Genomic DNA, 20,942 nt, shown 5'->3' with positions numbered 1-20,942 from the left:
AAGCTGCTGTCTGAAAGCAAACACAACCTAAACATCAAACGTTCAGCTTCAACAAGAGCATTTCATACCCAGGGCAGCATTCATGATCAAGCGAGGTAACAAAGCAGGCACTGGCCCTGGGGAGGGGATGTGAGTGGGCAACAGAAGGGCTGATTTCAATCCACGTGCTGCTGGGCACAGCCACAGCCAACATCTACACACTGTTCTTCTCTTGATCTGTTGAGAAGAATCTCCCTTGTGACAGCTCAAAGTTTAAAGTGTACATTTTAACTGAAGTATCAGCAAGCTACTGCAGGTAAAGGGGAAAAGTGTTTTTCTATGTAATTTGATGGCCGGCTACTCCTGCATGTGGCTAATTTTACAGGCTTGCAATAACCCTGCTTGATACATATTCCTTAACTGTGTGGCCACACACATTTATTAATTTCTGTCACCTAATGCTTTAAAATCACAGACAGCAAATTAAGTGTAAGTTATCAATTTAGATGGAAGACCGAAATACGAGAGACATAATAAAGAAACACATTCAGAAATGCTTCAACATTCAGCAAGCTGAAAAAGAGTAGCTGTTCATATCACTACAAGAATTAGATTTTCAAGTGATTGTCATCACTTAGATAGCAATTTACTCATGTGGAACACAGGAAACCATTAAGACTCAATTTGAGGTCACCTTCACAGCTCATGGTACACGGTCTGTTATTTTCTGCAGAGACATGATCATGCTACACAACACAGCTGTGGCTGCACAGCGCTGTGTTGGGTAGTGGTACATAACATAGATGTGCTGTGCAATTCAGGATGCAAATACTACCTGTAATAAAAATCAATATCTAGACAGCTGGGAAATAGCTTAAAATAACACCTCCAATTCTATTGCTGTTACGGTTGGAGATTGTCTGAAACAGCTAAAGCAAGAGGTGGGAAAGCAGTGCTCAAAGAAACAGTTGGTAGTTGAAAGAATGTAAAATAATTGGGCTTTGGGGGCTAGATTATTTTGTGGAGTGCAAAATGAGATTAAGCTTAAAGTAAATCTGCTATTTTTCATTGCAGAAGATGAAAACGGAAAATAGAAGTTTGTATCAACTGAACTTATGTGTCAGCACCTCAAACGTAGCCCAGCAGAGTCAACAAACAGAGCCCACTATCACCAATCACGGCTCTCTTTGAAGGAGCATTAGCAGGAGATGTTGGAAATATGCAATTAGCAGTTACAACTAGAATTAAAGCCCACTCCATCCAGGGTGTAAATGATGCTCAGAAGCACTTTAATAAGTAATTTCCTGCTATGACAGGGCCCACACAGCTTAGATGCAAAGTCCTCTTTGAAGCACCATAAACATCAACACATATTCCACGTAATCCTGAACCTTGCCCTAGCTAAATTACTCAAAGATCATTAAGTGATACTAACACACACATTAAAAGATCAGTGCTTAACACTTCAGTCTTAACTGCAATATCTCTTGCCTTCTGGATCCCTAAACACTATCCCATTCTTTCAAATGGAAGTATTCAACTCTCAAGAAGGAAGGCTGCAATTATCTTCCATTGAGACCTGTCCCTACGTACACTTATGTCACTTAGGCAGGAGGTCTGGCCATGCAGCTGGAAGTGGGGCATGTTCCAGCGGCCACCTTTAAGGGACAAAAATAAGTACGTTTTCTGGAAAAAGAATTTGAAAGCTATGAATCATCAGGGAAAGTGAGATGTCAGAGCGACCTACTGAATCACAGCAAGGCTTTCCCCAGAATGCTTAGAAGTTAAAGAAATTATCTTTACTTTATGGTCCATTCCTTCAAGTTTATTAGAGTTTCCAGGAAAAAATACTGCAAGGTAACAAGTGGTTGTCTCCAGAGGACAATATTCAGCCTCTCTTCTCGGTCCCTTCGTTTCCGTTCGCTCAACGAAGAGGAATCTGCAAATGAAAAGCAACAGCAATATGAAAGCACAGGCTGACAGGTCAGATTCCACCCCACCCAAATTTATACTGATACTTCTTTGTTTTGTTAGTCATTGTCACTGATCACAAAGCATTTGCTCCAAAGCCATCAGAAATCACGTGTGATCCAGCAAAGGAAATGTGTGTTTTTTTCCTTCCATGTAGCTGACAACCATTCAAGAATTGGCCCAAGGTGCAAGAAGTCTGTTAAATGTATCAGCATTTATGCACCACGAGTTTAAATCAGCTAATATACAACGTCAAAGGGCATCTCTATTGCCCACTACAGCGACCACATTTTACTTTGAACTTTCGAATTTGGTTCTCTTCCAAAGTTATTCTCAGACTTCTCCAATCGAAGCAGATTGAATTACATGTACTCTCTGCACACCCCAGTCACCGTGTAACTGGATAACGATATCTACCCTCCCAGTAAGAATCCCTGGGCTATGTTAAGCCTTGCCACACCGTTCAGCTTCTCCAAAAGGAGCTTGCCAGATGGGAAGTGCTCCTGTGATCAGGGCTTAGTCATACACCACAGTCCTGCACTTAAACTGACACTACACATTTCGTTGCTTCTAACAGCAGTAATCTGGTTACACTGCAGTGCCTGATACCACCGTAACACCAGCTGTACCTCACTCACAGTGCCCATCTAATTTTCCTCAGCTGTGCTCTTCAGCTGTTAGTGCCTGTTGCTTTAGATGAACTAACAGGAATCCCACAACAGCAAGTACTGGACACCTACTTCCCCCCAGGAAGGCCTTGGTTTGCTCCATACACACAAGCATACACTTCTCTTTCAATCTAACCTCATATCCTTGCTCAGCAAGTTTTGTGTCCTCCATATTTTTCCTCTTAATATGTCTAATAAAAATGCTTCAGCTCTGGGTTTTTTGTAACTTTGTATGATTTGAACATATGTCGTAAGAGACTGCAGAGTGGTGTAAGCCTGTGTACAACTTGAGAAATCACTTGATTACAAAACTTAATTAAATATGGAACCGGCACATTCAAGGCTGACAGGAAACAAACTGAGATGATAACCATCTCCAGGCTACACGCAGCATTCAGTGACACAACGGTATTCATTAAATGTTCCCTGGTTACTTTTCACAAGTTCTAAACACCAATCCAAGCTGATTTCAAACATACCAGTAAGAAAAACAGAGGCAAGGCAGGAGATGAAGCTGTTAACTATTTTGCCAGCAATGTAGAATGGAAAATGATGAATTACAGTGTCAAACTGTCAACAGAAAAGCTAGAAAGTGGGAGACTGAAGACTGGATCTTTCCCAGAGCAAAACAGATTTTATTACCAATACCAACTCTTCAGTGCCAAAGGGTGGGGTTGTACAGCCCGACTTCTACACAGCTCAGCTCTTAGCTCACAGCCCCTATGGTACCCAGCTCAGCCTCAGAGGCCCAAGTGCATATGAGCTACCGAGCGAGAACACTGAAAGGAAAAGTCTGTAAGAGAGAAGCTGAATGGCAACACATAGCAAGAAACCGTTCTCTGGCTTTACATTATGTAAGTTCTCCAGGTTTTAGATTGAAGTTCTGATCAGCTGAGAACACAAAGACATTTCCTACCTACCTGTGAAGCTTCCATTGTGCTGTTCTTTGCTCATTCCTACACGTCTCTGGTCACAATCTGTTCCATTCTCTGCCATTTCATAGATCACTCACGTACAGGGATCTAACAGAACAAAACCAAAGAGCGTCATGTCTCCATTGCTGGTTACAAAGACTGTTTACTCAGTAGTCAAAGGATGCACGCAAACACCCAGCAGCTCCCCAGAACCACAGTTATCCCACATTACATCGTGAAAAAGCAGAAAGTGTTTCCATCGCCACAAACGACACAGTTGAAACCATTTCCACCTACAGAAACCTGAATTTTTGCACTTCAGTGACAAAATTCCCTCACTTCTGTGACTGAACAAAAGCTTGTGAAACAGCCCTTGCACCCACCAGCCCAGTGCTGGCACTCCAGGAGGAGCAGAGCATTGCATGAGCTCCTGTTCATTCCCAAAGTGAGGCTCAGGGTTTGACTCTCATGTTATAGAGCACCTATCCTGTGGCAAAGCTTCCAGGTAACACGCAAGCAGACCTCAGAATGCTCACACATTAAGAAAAGAACCTCTTAATGTGGCAACTAAGATCCAGAGTTGCATCTCATGGTGTATGGTCTAATATCTCTAAAGCAGAAAAGGAAAGCTCTGCACTGCCTGACGGAAAGCATTTGGAAAAGCCAGTGTTCTCTGTAAGGTCAGCCTCTCTTCTGATGAGCCTTAAAGTTTCACAAGAAGCGCTGTGGTTTTCCTTATCCAGGAAAGGAAACAGCACAGCAATAGAAAGCCAACGTAAAACGGAACGTTGCAAGAGCTGTTTTCATCCTGCAGAGTTAACGATGCTTGTGCAATTGAATGCAAGCAGCAGCCAGTCAGAAGCACGGCGTTAAACGTCCTCCCTTGAATCTTAAAGCAGCTCCTGGGACTTTATTTTGGAGGAGAGAGTCCCACAAAGCTAAAGCAACTCGTTTGCATTACAATTCTCACTGCAAGGAAACTTGATTTACAGGGTTTGATACGCTGCTTTTGTTAGGAAGCAGCGCGATATTAAAATGACAGGTCACATAAAACAGCCCAGTGCAGGAAATTAAAATTTTATGGCAAAAAGAAATATATTTCCCCTTTGATTTACATCAGCCTTCAGAGCCAAAGCAGCACTTTAGGTTCGGTAAATAGCAGAGACCTTCACTCCCATTCAGACTGCAGCTTCTGAGCAACACTGCAGGGCTCCCCAAGGAGCTCAGGGCAGCAGAGGACTAAGCTGGTACAGCAGGAGCTCCGCAGCTGCCTGTCCAACAGCAGACAAATGCAAAACTCCCTCCCCCCAGACAGCAGATGGAGTCAGCACAGCCATCCCAGCACCTTGCTATGGGGCACAGACCACTTGCTGCAGTGACGTATGGATCATATGCTGAACCACCTCCTGGTTCCATCAGAGCGCCGGGTCTCTAAAGGCTGCAGAGCATTCTATTTCTAGCGATGGTGTTTGGGGGTTTTGCTTTGTATCTGCATAATGATACGTATTTATGCACATATATCCATGTACACACACATCGGATGTGCACATATTGCACACAGAAAGCTCCATCTGTCAACAGCGTTACTGGAAGTGGGCATCCACAGTTAGCAGCTGCACAGAGCTCTGCTGCTCCTGGGGCACCACGCAGGAGGGTTCTTGGTCAGGGAACTGCAGCGGCATTTTTATAGATAACAAACACCGAAAGGTTTGACTCAAACCTTCAGTGGAAGTCACACATTGTGAAGCTCACCTTTCTCCTTGTGCACATCCAGCCTTTTGAAACTGAAGCCTCGGTTTGTGCTCTGCATTCAGCTTTGCTCCATTTCAAGCAAAACAATTCACCGCAATACAAACTCTTTCTGTGCTGGACACAAAGGTCTCGGCCGTACACTGTATTCCCTCTGCAATGCACTCAGTATCACTATCACACTAAACCCACCCATCTCTGCAGCTCCTAGCTGTGCTGCTATACCTATATGCAGCCTCTATGACACCAGCCAGCAGAACCAGTTGCATCCTGTCTGCCTGGGAAGGCCCTAATCTGGGATTAGCTTTGCGTAACGCTACCTCAAATACACAAATCAGTGTTTACAACAAAGATAAATAACCCCCTTTGCACACTTACGTAGGCTGAGCACTTGTTAAGAAGGTCCCGGGGTCCCACCACTCTGCAGAAGTACCCTAGAAACTCCTATCTGAGAACACAGGTGACTGGGAGATTTGGTGCCCATCACAGGGTCGGACCCAAAGGGCAGTGATTCAGAAATCAGCCCCTTCCTGGTTGCAGAAAGCCCTTCTCAATTGACCACAGCCTAATTCTACTTAAAGTATATTAGCGTGAGGGAAGGAGGGTGTGCACACAGCTCAGCACCCCAGTCTGCCCACCTCTCTGATACCAGGAAGGTATGGGTCCTGCAGGGATGTCTTCACCCAGAGATCAACTGGAGCAGCAAACTGAGCCAAAATGCAGTGACCAACCATTAACTGAGTCCTCGTCCTCATGTCTACACCAAAGAAAATCATGTCCCAGCTGCTAAACAGACCATCACTCCTCACGAACCCCCAAGAGACCCACAGCTCATATCCAAATAATACGCCTGGTGCACTGAGCAACTGCCAGCAAAAATAGATATAAACTATTTAAAGGGGTGAGGAAAACAACTTTGAACTGTTGTTGTGTCAGAGCAGCTCAGATCGTGTCAGAGCTGTGGTCACACAGAACTTCTTTGTGGGGCTGAACAAACAGCCCACAATGCATTATTCAGCTGTAGTGCAATCCATAGCATTAAGCACAATAAGGCAATTATCACTGGGCAAAACGTAAATTGGCCAACGAGAAGGGCTTATCGAGGCTGTGACTGGTGCTTCAGTGTCAGTGCAAGAAAGCATAACAAGCTATTGGAGCATAAGAGCATGAGGCACTGCAAGTTCTGCACTCTGTGATCGGAGAGGACAGAAGTCCCTTCTTCCTGCTGTTTGGAGGTTGCTCTGTGCTGGTGCACTTACGTCAAAGGAAAGAGCTCAAGATGAGGCAGCTGGGTGCTGGCAGGAGCCGACCATCCTCATTTCTGCACTAAGGATGCTTTGAGGACTCCTTTCTACAGCTTTAGAACAGCAAGGAAGCGGTGACACTAACTTGGTGATCTCACTGCTTTCCCACATGGTGGCTGAATACCCAGTTCTCACCACTTCTCCCCCTGCAGAGCCCTGGTGCCCCGACTCTCCTCCTGCTGACGTTCCCCCCAAGACACCCAGCAGCACATCGTTTTCTGCCTTTTCTCACTCCTTGCATTTTAAGCCACGTGCTTCAGTCCAGCCCATATTCTGCCTCTTCCTTCTCCTCAACTTCTCTGAGAACGATTTTTTTCTTCACCTGCCTCCCCACTCTTCAATCATAATAAGAAAACAAAGAACAAAAGCTGGGCTCTCACGGAGCTCTTTCAGATATCAAACACCCCAACAAAGGCAGCAGTTTACACGGGGATTACATTCACAGTTCTTTGGCACAGCAACAGTTTGAGAGCACCTTCCTGAGGCTGGCAGACCGCCTGCACACCAACACCTTTAAACAAGGGATGAGACTGGGCTCAAAGCAAAGCATTACATACCCCTTTGGCTCCGTAAAACTCTGCCACTCTTCACTACTTCTTCAGCCTTTAAAGCCAGTGAAAGAACTACACCCTCAGCTCTGGAGGCATTTAAGACCATAGCGAGGGCTCTTCCAAACCTTTCTTCCCTACAGAGAGACAGTGCTGCTCCCCATGAGGCACAGGGCTGACAGGCTCCCTGACCTGAAGGTTAATAACCCTCCTAAAAGCCACGGAATATATAAAAAGTAACTGCTTTATTTTTCCAGTCCTTTCGCGCTCATGGGAAGCATTCAATTAAAGTAAATTAGGACACATCTGAGAGATGCACGAAGCCTCCACAGATACGGTTATAACGGGCTACTCTGACAGGAGCACATTTATTCCCATATGAGAAAAAAAAACACAACATTTTTCTAACTAAAATAGTTTAATCCCTCAAAGGAAAGAGCGAGTAACTCGGTTAAAGACCACACGTTTCCTTTTTGTGGGTTATGCCTCTGTACACCAGACCTATTTTCCAATTCCTGGCCAGAGGAAATTACCAAAAAAAAAAAACCCATGTAATGATACAATTTAGAGATCAAATTTCTACTTTTCCAATAAGATTTTGGAACACCTTGTTAGGAAAGAATGGCTTAACGTTAAGGCAAACAAGTTGCAGTGGTGCCACACACACACACACACATCCTGGCAGTGTCACAGCTCTCTGTGGATGGGCTGCCTGTGCCCCAGACTGGAATAGAAGGTCGATGCCACAAGGAAACACATCTGCACAAAACAGAATGCCTGCCAGACTGCAGCTAGGAAAGAACCCGGAGTTAGAGACTAATGGAAACAGCACAGGTCACACTAGGGCTGCCTCAGTCATCCAGTAAGAACACCCTGCCTGTAATGCGAACCACAGAGCTTGACTCTGAGCCTTCTAAGTGGGGAGAACATTCTCTCTACAGCTCCAAAACACACTGACCTACCCATCAGCCTGCATTGCTCCCCAGGTCTGCCTGGTCTGCGTGGCACCAAACCCCACGGCTGCGCTTACAACCTTCTACAGCAACAGCTCGGTGTTGCAACAGCCCCGAGGCTGCGCCCTTCGTCCTCCTGGAACAGCAAAGTCCATCCAGCTGACACTTCTCCAGCCGCTGGAGTTAAAGTTCTAACTGAAGGTGATAGTTCCTCATTAAAGCTGTACCTGAAGAAAACAGCCCAGTCCTGCTACAGGTAAGGAATTACTGTTTTGTTATAAAAATGGAACTTATTAAGGAGAAAAAAAAAACACAAGAGAGGTCCCAAAATATGCATTAAGACATTCTACCAAGTGGTATTCACTCAGTGCAGTCAGAAACAGTTATGACAGACTGAAAAGGCATTCAAAGACAACAACTCGGAAAGCTTTGAAGTTATATCCAGAAGGGCATCCCCTGCTCCCAGCAGCTCACCTTTCCCATTCCCAATTCCCACTTCAAAGCCAAGGAAACAAGTTACAAGTCCCACTGATTTCATTGCTAAGTAGGACAACGAGCTGAGCTCAGACTAACAAGTAGTACTAACCACTCATTGCTCAACTGGAAATGTGTTTGTTCAAACGCTCATCGGAAAACAAAGGATGAAGTAATCTTTGATTATCTACTGCCAATAAGGAATAACAATAAAGTCCATTCCCCGCTGCAGAAACAAAGGACTAAAAGAGGAATGTCATTACGAAGCCTTTTTCATTCGCTCCAAGGCATCGAAGGGTAACGTGCCACCCCCTCCCAACCTCAGAGCACTCAAGCCAAGTAACTAACACGAACTAAACCAGGATATCCACTTGCTGGCAGAGCAGAGAGAACAAGGGCATGAGAGGACCCTGAGGATGTTCCTCACATGCTGCTCAAGGCGGATAACCTGCTTTCATGGCACTCTGCAGATAAACCCCCACTGTCACACACAGTGACACACACAGTGACACACACAGTGACACACACAGTGACACACACAGTGACACACACAGTGACACACACAGTGACACACACAGTGACACACACAGTGACACACACAGTGACACACACAGTGACACACACAGTGACACACACAGTGACACACACAGTGACACACACAGTGACACACACAGTGACACACACAGCAGCCCTTCCCTCAGCTCACCTACATGACTTGTCAAAACGCCTGAGCAGCAAAACTGGGAGAAAGCGGGAATCTCATTGCTCAGTACCTTCAGCCATCAATAGAAAGCTAAGAACCAGGCAAACACGTGTGTTAATGTTAACTCCCATCAACAGAAGGTAACGCTGAGACACCTCAGGGATGTGGGCCTGCCCGGCCAAGCCGGCAGGACGGGGCACTGCTGTGCTCTGGGAACGGAGATAACAGCTAACGGGAGGTGACGGGGAGGGCAGCCCACCAGGGGAGCGGCGCTCATCTCCGCCGGAGAAGCAGATAAAGACCATCGCAGCAATTCGACCCTCCGCAGCTCGAAGGACGGATTTCTCCCTGTGTCATCACTCGTCCCTCGGGACGGTACCGGCTGATTCTCTCTCAGGGCTGCCGGGCTTTTACCCAGCGAGACGCGCGGATCCCGCACGGACCGGTGAGGAGCTGCCCGCGGCACCAACCGCCCCCAACCCCGCAGCTCTGCGGCCCCTCGGGCTCTCCCGGATCCCACCTGGGCCCCTCCCGGGCCGCTCCCGGTTCCCGCAGTTCCCACCGAGGGCTGCCCCGGCCTCCCAGAGCCATCGGGCACCGCAGCACCTCGCTGCCGCCATAGAGACGAGGGCTCGGGGCTGGGGCCTGAGGGGAGCGAAGCCGGGCGGCCGCAGCGCTGAGGGGCACCACGAGGAAACGGCGCCGGCTGCCGCCGCGGTGGCGTTAAGGGCAGCCCCTCACCCGGCAGGGCCGTCCCGAAAGCCGCGCGGTACAACGTGCCGTGCCGTGCCGTACAACGTGCCGTGCTGTGCCGTGCCGCCCCGCCGCTCCGCACTCACCACGCCGCGCTCCGGCTGCTCCCGCTGGGCCCGGGCCAACCCGGAAGTAGGGGCAGAGCCAGCCCGCCCCTTGTCCTGCTCTTACCGGAAGTCGATGAGTGCGTAACTTCCGGCGCGCCGCGCTCCGTTCCCCGTGCCGGCGCCGGGCGGAAGTGGGGCGTTGTGCTGCTGCTCGTCGGCGCGCGGCCGTGGCGTCACATCCGGGCGGCAGCGGGACGGCAGCGGCGTGGTGGGCGCGCGGAGGCGGCAGGTGAGCGGGGCGGGAGCGGGCCGAGCCGAGCCGAGCCCTCCTGAGGGCCCTGAGGGCAGCCCGGAGTAGCTCGTTACCAGGCAGGAGCTCCCGGTGAGCGGTCGCGGTGATCTCGGCGCTGTCGTTCTCCGCAGCCCCTCTCCCGACGCCGCCATGGATTACCTCTCCAAGCCCGGCTTCTTCAGCATCCTGGCGGGGGTCGCCTGCGGCGTGTGCCTGGGATGGGGCATCCGCGGGCGGCTCCTGCGGCAGCACCGCGCCGTGACGGCGGCGTCTGCGGGCGGTTGTGGGACCGAACCCAACGTTATGGGAGAGTCGGGGGAGTTCAAGATGGTGCTGATCGTCCGCAACGACCTGAAGATGGGGAAGGGCAAAGTAGCGGCGCAGTGCTCCCACGCGGCCGTTTCTGCCTACAAGCAAGTTCAAAGGAGGAACCCCGAGCTCCTGAAGCAGTGGGAGTATTGCGGGCAGCCCAAGGTGGTCCTCAAAGCTCCCGATGAAGACACTCTGATTCAGCTCCTGGCTGACGCCAAGCGCCTGGGACTGACTGTGAGCTTAATACAGGATGCTGGGCGCACCCAGATAGCGCCGGGCTCCCAGACCGTCCTCGGGATCGGGCCGGGACCTGCTGATGTAGTAGATAAAGTTTCTGGTCATCTAAAACTCTTTTGAGCTGGGGACCAAAGAAATTCGAGCACAGCGGTATAGATGAGTGCTAAAGGGATACAGTGCCAGGTTCGGGATGTTTGCGTGTTCTCCCAGTAGAAATAAAGTCACCGTTTTTTGTAAAAAGATGTAAATTTGCAAAGTTTAATAACCGTGAATGGGTTTTTCCAGCTTGTGTATTGCATTCTGAACAGGGAAAGAAGATCTTAGGAGGAAGTTTTCACACAGAAGGTGGTGACGCACTGAACATGTTGCCCAAGGAGGCTGTGGATGCCCCATCCCTGCAGGCATTCAAGGCCAGGCTGGATGTGGCTCTGGGCAGCCTGGGCTGCTGGTTGGTGACCCTGCACACAGCAGGGGGTTGGAGCTGGACGAGCACTATGGGCCTTTGCAACCCAGGCCATTCGATGGTTTTCAGCTTGGTAGAGCTGGGAAAAGTAGAGCTGACAGATTCACTGCCAAAAAGAAGGAAGTGCTCGTGCAATGGATTGAGGATTTTGCATTGCATGAAGTTTACTGGCTGAACAGCAGCTCCAAGGAGGCATAAGTGAATAAGGCTTGTGCTAACAATAAGTTTCCACACTACCCTTTTTCCTTTGCATGACTTTTGTTGGTTTTTTTTGTTTGCTTTTTTAAAAGAGACATTCTTTCATTCAGAGAAGGCTACATCCTGAAGCAGCCATCTTCAGATGGCCTCACTCAGATGGAGAGAGCTGAATTATAATGTTGTAGCTAAATTATTATGCTGTTTCCAATTTGGCAGCTGATGCAATACCTTGTAACTGGTATGAGACCAAACAAGTTAAACAGGGTTTGCAGCTCAGTGCTTAAGAGCCAGCAAACACTTCTAAAAGGAGGATGCAAGCTGCACTCCTTCCTGGATGAGGCTGTGCAGCTTCTGCAGCTGTAGGAAGCTGCACACGGGCAGGTCAGTGTTCCCAATTCAACCGATGTGTTGGGAGTTACCCACACCTAAACAGCTCATCCTACAGGAGCTAATTTGAAGCTCTGAGTTGCTGTTAATCCTCAGTGAGATGAGATTTCAGGAAGCGCTCAGTTCTGGGATTTAACTGGGCAGAGTTAATATCACATTGGTGCGTAGGTTCTACCTCTGCTCAACTGACGTTCACATGAGCAAGCAGGAAGCAGACTGAGCCTCAAGTCTGGAACCTAATGTTGAGAACAGCTGGTTAAGAGACAGGAGCATCTACAGCACTAATATCATCAATGCTCTAATATCCATTACACCCAAATATGACAGTATTCATAGAGAAACATTTAAGTCCATTTTATTTGAAGCTAAATATATTTAAGGCAACTTACATACCTAGAACATGATCTCAATTTAACTGACACACCCTACTACAATCCTAATGTATCATCTGGTCAAAGATGCTGCAGTTGACCACAGTGCAGCCCCACTACTGAAAAGTGCTATTCTCTTCTGTCTGGCATAATCTTTCCATAGAAAAAGCATTATGTATTTTCTTGTATTATCCCCTCAGTGCAAGACACCGCTAATGGTCTCCGTTGCTGCTATTCTAATGGCCCCTCCTACCCTTAGGTGTATGCACCTGTATGCCCCATACTACTAGCACTGTAATACTTGGTTGGAGGTTGAAGGTGGTCCTCGAAAACAGTAAAGTGAAGCTACTACTATGCAGCATGTCCACAGTCCAGTAATTTATTTTTAAATTGAGTAATTTCAAATTGCACAAACAAAACTGAACAGCAATATGCTTGAATTCTCTCTTCTGTACACTCAAAACAGTGATCTAAAACACCACAATATCCAACATACACAAACCTCAGGGCAGGGTTAGTAAATACACAGATTGGAATCATGGTGCTCTGTTCCTGAATGGAATGTCCCACAAAAGCACAGGATACAGCACAACATAAGGTCATCTGTTACATATGGAGTGAGCAAAAAGACACTAGCATTTTCTATATGCATAACTGGAAAAACCTGCATAGGTTAAGGAAAAACTTTTACTCATTTTTAAGTCAGGCAAGGTTGTCTGTATGCATTTTAAATTCTTTGAGAGCTATGCAATCCAACCAGGGTAGGATATGCTGATTAGTGTTGTCTCTGTCAGCAGTCTTGCAAGGTCAAATACAAGTATCTTCACTTCAGCTTTCTCTGAATATACAGTGAGACTTAAATGCATTTAGAATAGACAGTACATACTGTAAGCTGCTCACATACGATGAACTTAAGATTCAATATTAGAGTTTAACACTATAGAGTGCAAATCAGAATCTTCACAATAGACTTAATGGTAATAAGCAGTCCTGCAAAAGCCCACTTGAACAAAGTTGTTTAAACTATTCCCCCTTTTAAAGTAAAGTCTAAATGACATGGAATGTGAAAAAGATTTAACATAAGTGATTCAAATAGTTTGCGCTAGAAAAAACAGTCCTTCATGAAATAAAGGTTACAAGAACACGAGGCAGAACTCTTTGCTTTTTCCCTGTTATGAGTTAAAGCGGGGAGGGACGGTGGAGTTTCAGTAAGAAAATATGCTAGCTCCAAACAGACTTGTGCTGCACCTTACATGCTGTACCCAAAGCCTGGCTGCGGTTGCCCGTATGGTGGTGCAGTGTAACCATAGCCAAAAGGTGCTTGTGGAGGAACTGCAACACTGGGTCCTGCTGTCAACATGAGTTGTGGCTGACCTGGAAGACAGAACAGACAGAAGTTCCTCCTTTACTGCTAGGTACTGACAGCTCAGATGGGATTCCTGCTGCTTCCCTGCCGACTTCTGAGTGTTCAACAGTAACTCCCTATGAGTGGCTTAGAGTCTTCAGCAGCTGGAATGGATATTACCCCAAAAGATGCTCAACAGCTGAGCATGCCTAAAGAAACACCGGGATGAGATTATTTTTGCTTTGGAGAGAATACAGATCAAACCACTCATCAGTTTAGTACTCTTTACAGCCAACAGTCCGCAATTATCACACTGCTTCAGGATGCAGTGACGGGAGATGCCATCTATAGACTGAAGGCCCCTTTATCACTTGTTAGAATTCCTATTTGTAATTAACTAGAATCAGTGAAATAAGCTGGATATGAATATCCAAGGTAATAAATAGCAAGATAAAACACTTCTAGGACAGCTCTTACACTACTTCCCTCAAGAAAACCTTTCTGTAATGGGACACGATAACCTTAAATCCTGTGGTTCCCATACAGTCCTAGCAGCACTACCGCAGTTGTGCTTTAGAACACATTTCCTTACGACTTGCTTTCACATGAAAAACAGTTCTCGGAAGAAAATAAAGAAGTGTAATATATTTGGCTTTTATATCAACAACACGTGAACCAAAATATTACCATAAACAATAGGTTGTGTTTCAGTAGCTTGCTCCTCTTCCTTTCTCAAGGACTCTGATGCATCCAGTTTATCCACCTGGAATCAAGACCAACAATTAAAACAACTCCTCCAGATGAGGCACTTATTCATGGCAGAGAAGTGGAAAAGCCTTAGTGGTATGTTAACACCCATCAAGAAAAGGAGACCATTTACAAATTCAGATCAATTCAAGTAGCAATGTTGGTACTGGTGCAGTCAAGATTGTCCGTTTCCTGAAAAAAACCCTTAATTGAGGGATTTGTGGAACTTCATTGAAAGTGGCTCCAGGCTGAAGCTCTGTATGAAAGGTCCCATGCTGGACTAGAGCTACTTTGACATCAGTAAGCTCAGGAGTTGCTCCAACGGCTCCAAACCAACAGTCTGAAGTCACAAACTCAGGTTTTGGTGCAGTGTCAGCTGGAGATCTTTGGTGCTGGAGCAACTGCTAGGACAGCGTTCAGACCTGGAGGTGTTTCCCTGAATATAACGCTGAGGCAAAGTAATCTGAAGTTGGTATTTGTATGGAGCAGACTGCAATAGCATCCGACATGTCACTTGAGCCTCAAGATTTCACTTTCCAAACCCATTCACTCATGCAATTTAAGTTCAAATGCAGAGAATGCATGTGTATAAGACTTGCTTTTTTCCACTCTAGAACTGTGTGGCAGTCAGCCTAAACCCACAAATATTCAACTTGTGCGAGCTTTACACACAACAACAAGACAAGACTAGCCAGCTTCACCCTGCTGCGCAGCAAGTGGGATTGTGCTGTTAGCCCACCCCTACGAAAAGGAAGAGAAGAAACTTCTGCAGCGAAGTATCGTTTGCTACTAAAACAGATACCAGGAAACTCGGCATTGCTATGGTCTAAGGCAGGCCCTGAAACTAAAACCATATAAATTAGCTATTGATATTTTACCTGAGAGATAAGATTTAGAGTGAAGTCAGAAACAATCACGCCAATTACTTTGTAAAACAGTAAGACAACTCGCAAACCAGATTAGTCCTTCATTTCATGTGTCCTTAATAAAGGAGCTTGAAGATAGGTCCTCCTGTACTTACACAGGGTCAGCATTACTCGTTCAGTTACAACATCCACGAGTTGAACAGTTTTCGGTGTAACTGTGCTACCTTAGCAATTACCTGCTGGCAGCACTAACAGTTTTCTTCTTTCTTAATTGCAAGTTACAACATCTGTTCCTCAAACCTGTTAATTTGTAACCTCAATTAGAGGCATTACTCCAGGAAGTGGCGTAAGTCCTGAGCTTTGAGTTCATTCATTGATCTGGCTTCCACGGCAAGCCTTTTTGTTGTCTCACACCGGTATCTGGCTTGCTGTTGTCAAAGTGCATGAGTGTCTCCTTTAAGACTCATTTCCAGAAACCGTGCTGAGAACTGCACTGGTTTTAGCTCAAATAGCAACACAGTGAACATAAAAGCACAAGTTTAGAGATGCAGATCCAAGGAGAATGTGCAAAGATTGCTAATCAGCAGAGGCTTTTGGTTTACATACACTGGGAAAGCCTCCAGCCCAGGACATTCCATGCATTTTTGACCCAGTTTTGATGCCTTTCCTCAAAGTTAAACAAACAATTCCAAGAACAAGTCTGTAACCAGCCTGCAGGATGGTTCTTACAGCACTTGCTTGAGCTTCATCAGGTTCAGTACCCTAACACACTTGTTACAAGATTGTTTAAAAGGCTTTTCCACAGGGACTGCAATAAGCTGCAGAGGAAAAGTAACATGCATTCAATGTTATTGTGTTATGTGTGCATGAAAAAGAGGCAAAAGTACTGAAGCAGGAGTGAGGTCTGAAGATGACTGCCATACAGGCTCCCCCCAAAAAACCACACGCAGCCCACAGCAATGCCTTGTAGCTTAAGGATAGTGGGATGTAATTGCAATGACTGCTACACATGCGTAGTTTATGCAAACACTGCAGTTCAATTACCTTTTTTCACACACACGCTTTCTTACTGCCTCACTTACTAGCTGCTGAAGGACCTTACACTATGCATTTTAGTCAGGTTAGCCTTGAGTTCCAGTGGTGTGTTTACAGCCATCTCATCACCAAGAAGCAGTTTGCACATAGTCCATCTTGAAGCCATTTGTCAGTTTGTTTGCCCTTTGCTCAACCACGTCAATGGAAAACTAAAACTTGGGCTGGTTTTAAGGAGAATTGAAGAGGTATTTGTACAGAAGGAGATGGACAGAAGCCTTAGAGATTACCCTTAGGTGGGGCAACACTGCATAGCAAAAGGCAAGTCCCAGAGTAGCCTCAGAAGAGCAATTACTTTTTTTGCTTTTTCTTTTTTTTTTTTTAAACACAGGTAGCAAAAGGAATTTAATGAAGCTGAAGAGCTTGGAAGGCAGTCTTGTTTCTTTTTGCACAGCTACAAGAAATTTGCTACAGGGAAGGGAACCACAGACTTGGTCTAAAAGCTGAGGTTTTAAGTTACTACAGGATCTAGAGCACCACGTGGATTAAACTAGCACCATAAGAACTGGACACCTGAATGAGGAAGAGTCTCTTCTGAAGCAGCTAGTATCTATTATTCTGCCTACTGTCAGCATACATTAGTAATGGTCAAGGGATCAGAAACTGGATCACAGTCCTTGTAACCAGCAAATGCTACGTTGCTTTATGTATGGAGACAGTTGATGAGACCTGATTATTCCTTACTGTAGGTCATTCTTCTCGTGAGTTTGGCAGTCAGACAGCAAGATTTGTTTATCCCTTTTATCAGGCTGACTGTGATCCAGCTGATCACCTGTATGCCCTTCCTGAGGTTCCATTAGCTTATTAGTAGCAATGAATCTACTTTTGTCCTACTGCACTAGCTACTGATAAAGTTAAACGATTTGCATATGCTTTAGTGATATTTTGTTTGGGGAAAAAGCAGTAGCAGCAGTGTAATAAACGTAGGAAAGAAAAAAAACTCATGCAGAATCCTTAGACTTAGTCCTCCAGACTTAAAGATGGAAAACAAGAATCAACTTTCACCTTTTCCTTTATTGCATCAACCTGCAAAGGAATTCAGAAGGTGCAGCTTAGAAAAATCAAATTCCATATTTAGCATATAAGAGGTAGAAACAAAAGTGTCAGGGAAGAAATAAATTAAGGTACAGGAGAGTGAAAATAAAGATACACCAGAAGTATCTGCTTTAAAAAGGCAGCTCTGCTTGTTGCCAGATTGTACTGCATTGATTTCATTGGCTACAACTACAGTTATAACCTAACCTTTCAGAAGGTCACATTTTAATCTAAGAATCCTACTCCAGGACTACCAGTCCCAAGAGAGGCCTAGTATTACCTCCGTACATCAGGCATATCTGATAAGCAACATTATTGCTTAGATAGCTCCCACCTCCCCCAAAGTAGAGCCCTTAAGGATAGCAGATTTCTATAGGACTACAGAGTCCCGCCTCTATGTGTAACAGCCCGGCAAGTCTACTTGACAAACAGGCACTGTGGACTTCATTGGCTCAAGCACTGAACTAGATTTTTTACTTCTATAGAAAAGAGCTTTGAACATTAAGGGATTTAGGCCATTTTATCTAATAACATACACTAACAGCTTCAGCAGAACAAATTTTGCAAGTGACAGCTAGCATTTAGCTGTGACTAATCTGGTTCAAGTCTGTCAGAACAGTGTCAAGCATTTTTGCCATCCTAATGCAACTTCAAGCAAGGGCTGTGTCAAACAGACAGTTAGTGCCATTAAGCATCAGAGCCATGTTTTAAAGTTAAATGCACAGCAGACAAAGTTAACTCAAGTTCTAGCTATAAAAAAGCTTTTTTAGTATACAGTCTAGAATTTAGTTAGCTTATTCCCTGCTGGGATTTCTAATTGACATGGCATATAAAAAGCCTGAATCCTGGAGCTACTTAAGACACTGCCCACGGTCAGGCAAATACTACTGATGCATGTTCTGCAACTGGTAGAAAGGGTGGAGTCTGCAAATGTTTCAGTCTCTTAGAGGGCGAAGTCTCTCCCCAGATGGACTGAAAAATAAGTGTGGACATGGACAGACAGACATTTGACAAAGCCCATATCAATGTTAGTAGCAAGCAGACAGTCTCAAGGCATACGCACCACAGTGACTAACAAGCTCTCAGTGGTGGAGAAGCACCTGCTCTTACCTTGGTCAAGTATTCCTTCATGACCTGAATAAAGTATGGCATGGCAAAGTCCATGATGTTGTGCCTCCACGCTGTTTCCAAGACAACGTCAGGCCTTAAAAGATCATAGCAGGTAAAGAGACAAGCACCAAAGCATTCCTTCTTGTTCTCCTGCAAGAACCACTGCAACAGTTCTTCTGCCAACTCAGTATCTTTGGATTCTGAAGCATATTGCATTGCATCCTACAACAGGAGAGAAACCGGTTAGCTTGATGTACAATGTACCAGTACATTCACTGATATGGATGTGGTATTCAACTAAGCAACTTATTGTTGACGTTAGCAGAGAAGAGGCACTCTACAGTTTGTTTCTAAGAATTCTGCAGCAGGATTTGCCAGATTAGCAAGAGTACCAAGAGGCACCACCTAGTGGCATCCAAAAAGACGCAGCTTGACTGTAGTATAGACTCATAGCTCGACTGTGTGTAGACTGTAGTAGTTAAGAGAGATCAAATTTGAGAGTCTGGGAGTCAGCTGAAAGACTCCAAATAAGTCTATACTAAACCAGATCTGCGTATGTGTCTTACCTTATACAGTCTGTCTTTCTTACAGAGCTCCACACTCTGCTTCCAGCGATTGTTTCCTTTGAACAGGTATGCAGCAATCCTTCGGAACTCTATCAGCTCGTGTTTCTCCAAACGTTGAGCAAGAGAAATGTTGTCAAAGTTGTCATAAGCATCTATAGAAGTCCTAAGGGCCTGGGTCAAGAACAACAAAAGTTACTCACATCTCACAAATACAGCTGCATCCTGAAAGATGCAATTCTTTTCCATACATCTTAGTTCTGTATTTGTAACTCTAAGAAGACAAAGTATTCTAACTTGACCTGCAGAAAGATTTACATTTTTTGACCAAGCTAGCATTTGACACACATGGAGTTCAAAGTATTCCAGTTTATTATACTCTTCAGTAGTGATTGCTGAAGTTAAGAGTCTGAATATCTATTGTACAAGCTACAAACAGTACAAAAGCTAGACATAACTGTTTGACCTTTCTTCAAATTCTTTCTTTAGCATCCATTGTTTTCCTAAAATAAAAGCTAGATCTGTAACACTCAAGGCAGGGATCTGCCACTCTCCTCAGTAGGAATAACCCAGAAAGCTCCCAAGAAGCCTCTGACAGTTCTTCACTTAGTCCTTGCCTAGCCACTGCTAGCCCTGCTTGAAGCCACAAAGAACACGTACACTTAAGGAATGTAGGTTAACAGCAGCAGGCTGACCCTACTGAAAACAAGAGAGAAAGCTGTGTTTCTAAACATTAAAGATAGACTTAGAACACTAGGTTACTGACACAGAAGCCAGCTCAAACAGAACTCGTCTGAACTTTACAAGTAGATCCTTCTGTTTTAAATCACACATAACACAAATCCATTTCTGTTTCACTGACTACCCTTTCAAAACAACACATACCTGGTAGTCTTCTTCAATAATGAAGAGGTTGTTCAGGGACTCATTCACTGATTTGTTGTTGTGATTTTGAACAGAGCGCAAGTAAGGTTTCACCAGGGGTAACTGCTTAACCTTCAAGGAAGCAGACAGATAAACTTAAGTCACGGTAACTCTTTCTAGACACCCCTCAGCACCCTCTCTGAGGGGCAGTAGCAGACTGTTTTAAAATGCTGCTGTAGCTAAATGCTTTTCCAATTGCAACTTATGATTTGACCTGAGTAGCAGAAAATTTACCTTTGTGAAGAAGGTGACAGCACGAGTATGGTCAAGACGAGGGGACAATACCATCAGCAAATCATTGAGCAACAGAGGTTTGAATTCCAAATAGAATTGAACTGCTTTGTAGTACAGCTCCACATTGGCCACCTAGAGATGAATGAGAACATACATTAAGAGCAGAATCTTGACTGTAAAGGAATCCAAATGAAATATGGACATTACGTTAAGGCATTACAGCACAGCCAAGCCACAAATGCAAGACTGTCTCTAGAAGTCTTCTTAGCCACTGTAGTTGATTTGTTTTGAAATTATGTGGAAGTACCAAGAACTGTCAATTTTAAACAGACTACAAGCGAAGAATGGAAATGTACATAAAGTTTAAAAGTTTACCTCCTCCCACTAGGAAAGTATTACCTTAGTTATGATATCTTTGAATTGTCCTTCTTTCCAAGCATCTGTTGGGTGATTCATCATTGTGATTATGGCATTATCATATTCTTCATACTTATCATATAAGAACACCAATTCAGCCCAGAGATGGGCTTGTTCTGCAGCTCTCAGAACCTAAGCAAAGAGCATTTTAGAAATTCCAATCAATATATGCATATATTGCTATCAGCATCCAACAGTACATAAATGTTGCTATTGCAAAATCTAGGGTACACACAATCCTGACAGATGTGTTTTAAGTTTCAGGTTTAACAAGTCTGAGGCATCT

General features: G+C 45.2%; 3 protein-coding genes across 11 annotated transcripts in view; 1 reads left to right on the top strand and 2 right to left on the bottom strand.

Moving 5' to 3' along the window:
• Positions 1–10,229, bottom strand: part of VMP1 (vacuole membrane protein 1) — a 56,850-nt gene extending 46,621 nt beyond the window's left edge. For 2 of the 8 annotated variants that reach the window (XR_011905636.1, XM_072353805.1), the window contains exons 1-3: positions 10,103–10,229; positions 3,539–3,640; positions 1,783–1,918 (exon numbers count right to left, since the gene is read on the bottom strand). Coding sequence is in view for 5 of the 8 variants with exons in the window: in XM_072353805.1 (XP_072209906.1) it covers positions 1,783–1,918; positions 3,539–3,614 (212 nt within the window). In the remaining 3 variants the exon portion in view is untranslated. Of the gene's footprint in view, positions 1–1,782; positions 1,919–3,538; positions 3,641–9,266; positions 9,354–10,004 lie in introns of all 8 variants that reach the window. The other 6 variants (XR_011905635.1, XM_072353807.1, XM_072353810.1 and 3 more) reach the window with 6 other exon arrangements.
• PTRH2 (peptidyl-tRNA hydrolase 2) lies at positions 10,219–11,146 on the top strand. The gene is made up of 2 exons (XM_072353811.1): positions 10,219–10,352; positions 10,487–11,146. The coding sequence occupies exon 2, from the start codon at positions 10,506–10,508 to the stop codon at positions 11,022–11,024; it is 519 nt and encodes a 172-aa protein (XP_072209912.1). The 5' UTR covers positions 10,219–10,352; positions 10,487–10,505; the 3' UTR covers positions 11,025–11,146.
• Positions 11,147–12,686: 1,540 nt separating this feature from the next.
• Positions 12,687–20,942, bottom strand: part of CLTC (clathrin heavy chain) — a 28,478-nt gene continuing 20,222 nt past the window's right edge. The window contains exons 26-33 of one of the 2 annotated variants that reach the window (XM_072353752.1): positions 20,639–20,788; positions 20,240–20,371; positions 19,967–20,077; positions 19,085–19,255; positions 18,519–18,740; positions 17,379–17,399; positions 14,356–14,431; positions 12,687–13,697 (exon numbers count right to left, since the gene is read on the bottom strand). In XM_072353752.1, the coding sequence (XP_072209853.1) occupies positions 13,573–13,697; positions 14,356–14,431; positions 17,379–17,399; positions 18,519–18,740; positions 19,085–19,255; positions 19,967–20,077; positions 20,240–20,371; positions 20,639–20,788 (1,008 nt within the window). In that variant the 3' untranslated portion in view covers positions 12,687–13,572. The remainder of the gene's footprint in view (positions 13,698–14,355; positions 14,432–17,378; positions 17,400–18,518; positions 18,741–19,084; positions 19,256–19,966; positions 20,078–20,239; positions 20,372–20,638; positions 20,789–20,942) is intronic. The other variant, XM_072353753.1, reaches the window with a different exon arrangement.

Source organism: Excalfactoria chinensis, chromosome 19 (genome assembly GCF_039878825.1).
Source record: "Excalfactoria chinensis isolate bCotChi1 chromosome 19, bCotChi1.hap2, whole genome shotgun sequence".
Lineage (NCBI taxonomy): Eukaryota > Metazoa > Chordata > Aves > Galliformes > Phasianidae > Excalfactoria > Excalfactoria chinensis.
This window is presented reverse-complemented; position numbering and strand designations above follow the sequence as displayed.

Bases quoted from the DNA above. Each gene is read 5' to 3' on its own strand.
- PTRH2 (XM_072353811.1), top strand. From the start codon at position 10,506: ATGGATTACCTCTCCAAGCCCGGCTTCTTCAGCATCCTGGCGGGGGTC.